The sequence below is a fragment of the Lolium rigidum genome, chromosome 7, assembly GCF_022539505.1.
Source record: "Lolium rigidum isolate FL_2022 chromosome 7, APGP_CSIRO_Lrig_0.1, whole genome shotgun sequence".
Taxonomy (NCBI): domain Eukaryota; kingdom Viridiplantae; phylum Streptophyta; class Magnoliopsida; order Poales; family Poaceae; genus Lolium; species Lolium rigidum.
This window is the reverse complement of record NC_061514.1, coordinates 152,853,568-152,856,802: the sequence shown is the minus strand read 5'-3', so window position 1 is coordinate 152,856,802 and position 3,235 is coordinate 152,853,568. Positions and strand designations below refer to the sequence as shown.

The 3,235-nt window shown below is 43.2% G+C and overlaps 1 protein-coding gene across 1 annotated transcript; it reads left to right on the top strand.

The window, feature by feature from the left end:
* Positions 1-561: 561 nt before the first annotated feature.
* Positions 562-2,268, top strand: LOC124678904. The gene is made up of 2 exons (XM_047214761.1): positions 562-1,083; positions 2,061-2,268. The coding sequence occupies exons 1-2, from the start codon at positions 836-838 to the stop codon at positions 2,182-2,184; spliced, it is 372 nt and encodes a 123-aa protein (XP_047070717.1). The 5' UTR covers positions 562-835; the 3' UTR covers positions 2,185-2,268.
* Positions 2,269-3,235: the final 967 nt, after the last annotated feature.

Genomic DNA, 3,235 nt, shown 5'->3' with positions numbered 1-3,235 from the left:
AAGATTCACATATTTGGATGTTCCATCCATGAGGGATATATTATGTGAAATCCTTTTATGCAGTAGTCAACAATGCTGGGATTGTTCCTGTGCATACATCTGCTATCTGGAAGCTTTTTGTAGCTCATAGAATTCATGTATTCTTATGGCTGCTTGCAAATAATAAAACCCTTACTAGGGATAACTTCGAAAATCTGCGCCTGGCGCTCTCCTCTATCTTTTGTAGAAGTATTATAAAAATCAGCGCCTGTCTCTCCCCTCTATCTTCTGAGGTCCTTAACCATCTCCCTGAGAAATATAGACAATAAAAGCCAAAATAGATTAAATATAGCCTGGACGATCCTAAAAATTCCTCGAAGGAGATAATAAAGAACTCAAAGTAGATGATATCCTACTGCAAGGGTGGTCTTATGAATCCAAAAGATGTTGCTCAGGAACAAGGGCTTCCATGTGGAAAACAAAACTTGCCTTTTCTTGTCACAGAATGAGTTAGTTGGGCAATTAATCTTATATTGCATTATTTCTAAGAGCTCTTTTATGGTGATTGGCATGGAACTTTGGTTCCGTCTAATCTAATTTAGGTTCCGTCTAATCTGATTTTTCGTGGCCGTTGATTAAAACAGCTTCTAATTTTTATTTTACTTCGATAAGCAGAACCGTATAGAACCGTATATGCGAGCGGTCGATTTGTTTAACCCTAGCGGTCAATAGGTCAAACATCTCGTTTAATGCCCAAATTAGCATCGCCGCCGCCACTAGCCTCCTCGTAGCACCGTCGCCACCTCTTCCGACGAGCACCGCCGCGGAGTGGTACTTCCCTTCGAAGGCGCGCCTCATGAAGACCACCCCACGCCTCCCAGCAACCATAGTCCTTCGATCCCCTAGCACAGCCAGCTCCGAGGCCCCCTCCTCCTCATGTGCGAGATCACGGCCGATGCCTAAACGAGGACTTCTCCTCCGCGACCAAGTCTGCTGCATCATCGCTCTCTTCACCAGCTGGATCGGACCGCCAGCCACCACAGCGGAATGGAAGTCAGCGGCCGCCGCCTTCCTCGCCCACGGGATCGGACGCCACTCGTCAAGGTCAGTCAATTGCTTCAAGAAATGCGAGGCTGCCAGGTATGTGTCGTTGGCTTCGCTTTGGTGCTAGACTGGTCGTTGCATGTTTGATTGTTTTTGTGATGCAGCCATAAGACGAGTATCTCATATGTAGTTTAAGTAAAGAGATAAGGAAAGAGGAGTCTGATTTAGCTGCTAGAGTGCTAGTATCGCTGGGCTATGGTGGGTTGCAGATGTAGATCCTTATGAGTTAGTGAACTATCCTCTTACAATCTAGTGTTTTGAAATAATTTTTGGTTGTACCATGTTGCTTCCTGGCAGACATCTAGTTATAGGACTGTTTTTAGTGCCTTGATTTCTATAGAGCGATTAGTATCTAGAAGTGGACAAGTGGTCTGTAGCTTTTGGTTGGATGGTTGTTTGAGTGCTATTTCTACCAATGGTTGTCACAATACTGATTCTCTAATTCTTGTTATATGGTTGCCTATACTCCTATATTCGTATGTCTGTTAAATACCATGATAGCATGTCATGCGCCAGAGAACCATTTAGTATGTTTACCATTCAGTTAACCAATTTGTTCACTTCATGGGTAATGCTCCTGCTTCTTATGCAACCTATGTGCTTTTTTTTTGCTAGCTCTTGATGACTCATGCATTGTGTTGTGCACATGGTGAGAAACTGAGCACTGAGCACTGAGCACGAGGATGTTTCTACTACCGGGGCTTGTCCTGCGTCAGCCATCATCATGTAAAATAGGTTTATGCCGTAGCAGCACAAGGAATGGACGGATTTTGACGCGAGGATCTATGCAGATTATTAGGAATCTAGGCTTGAGCTATCGCTCTGTTCATTGCAAGATGAGATGATGGTGGCATTTCTTGGTTGAATGCGCTCCTAAACAGTTTCTCTTTATGAATGTACATGAGTTCTTGTGATAAACAATATTCATGACAAACATAATGATCTTTGTTCTCTTTCGGTTGTTCTTATAATCTTAGGAGGATCAAAGGGGCCGGCGACGTGCTAGGCAAGCAAGAGCACATGCCAACAACACGCTGGCCTAGCAGGAGCACAGCAGCAAGCGACGCACTGAGTGATGGTTGGCCAACTGTGGCGTGTTGATGATGTAGGAGTGACCTTTTAATTACGTGTGGTTATGAAATGCTTACTGGATTGCTTTGTTCACTAGAGGTTTCTATTCTTAACTGTTGCAGCTGCTTTTAGTGTGCGTTTCTGAATTTTGATGAGTAGTCTGTAAGAAGTACAAACACGGATATTAATTGTTGCCTCAGATCTCTGCAAAATATCATCTCTTTGGAAATGATCAGTGGCTATCACTAACGGGTTCATGGCGCTCTCCTGGACCCTTTCTATGCCGTCCTCGAGTATGTCAAGTGATCTCTGACTTAGATTACTTATGTGCTGGTGTTTCTCCCTGTAAGGCTCTAACATCTGGTTAAGATCATATGTATGACAGCCGTTGCTGTCAGGTTTGCCAGACATTTGTGTTCTGGGACAGGACATCACATTTAATCATTGTAAGTGCAAATTTGCAATTTGAGAGTAACGGTATACCACCATCATTATACAGAGGTCACGACAGGCGGGCAGAAAACATGCACATAAAAACATTAGTGATGTTGGCCTGGGTGGGAAATCTCGTGATGTACAACAGTAGATTAGTTTCAGGCTTCAACAATATAATATGTGTGGAATGCATCTCCATTACTGTGTTGGTGCATTAACGAGGCGATAATCTTGTTGTAATGTTGTTGTGACAGATGCATGTTGGTATCATTCATTTTGGTTCTCATGAAAACACCAGCTTAAAAAAATCCAGCTGAGACAAAAGATGACCCTTCTCCATCACATAACAAAAAGATGTGCCAACATTCTGATGTGGCTTCTTCAGTCTCTTCCCTGAAGGCTCATCTACTCTAGCATCCTCCTCATCCTCCATGTTAATAACTCCATTTTTTCTTTCTTTGAGGGAAAATTACTTCATTTTCAACTTGCCAGTGCCTGAAGTCAGTGGCTCTTCTTCACCATGCAAGCCTCCTCCTTCACTTCTAGATGAGGTGATACAACCGTACTCTGGCTTGCACTTGCACTTGCACTTGTTCTTCAAGATGCAGATCTTCACCCCTGGATTAGTAACTTAAAATTTGAGCAA

Excerpts from the sequence above, each read along its gene's own strand:
- LOC124678904 (XM_047214761.1), top strand. The coding sequence starts at position 836 with ATGAAGACCACCCCACGCCTCCCAGCAACCATAGTCCTTCGATCCCCT. Across the intron at positions 1,084-2,060 it reads ATCGGACGCCACTCGTCAAG|GAGGATCAAAGGGGCCGGCG; the intron begins GTCAGTCAATTG and ends TTATAATCTTAG.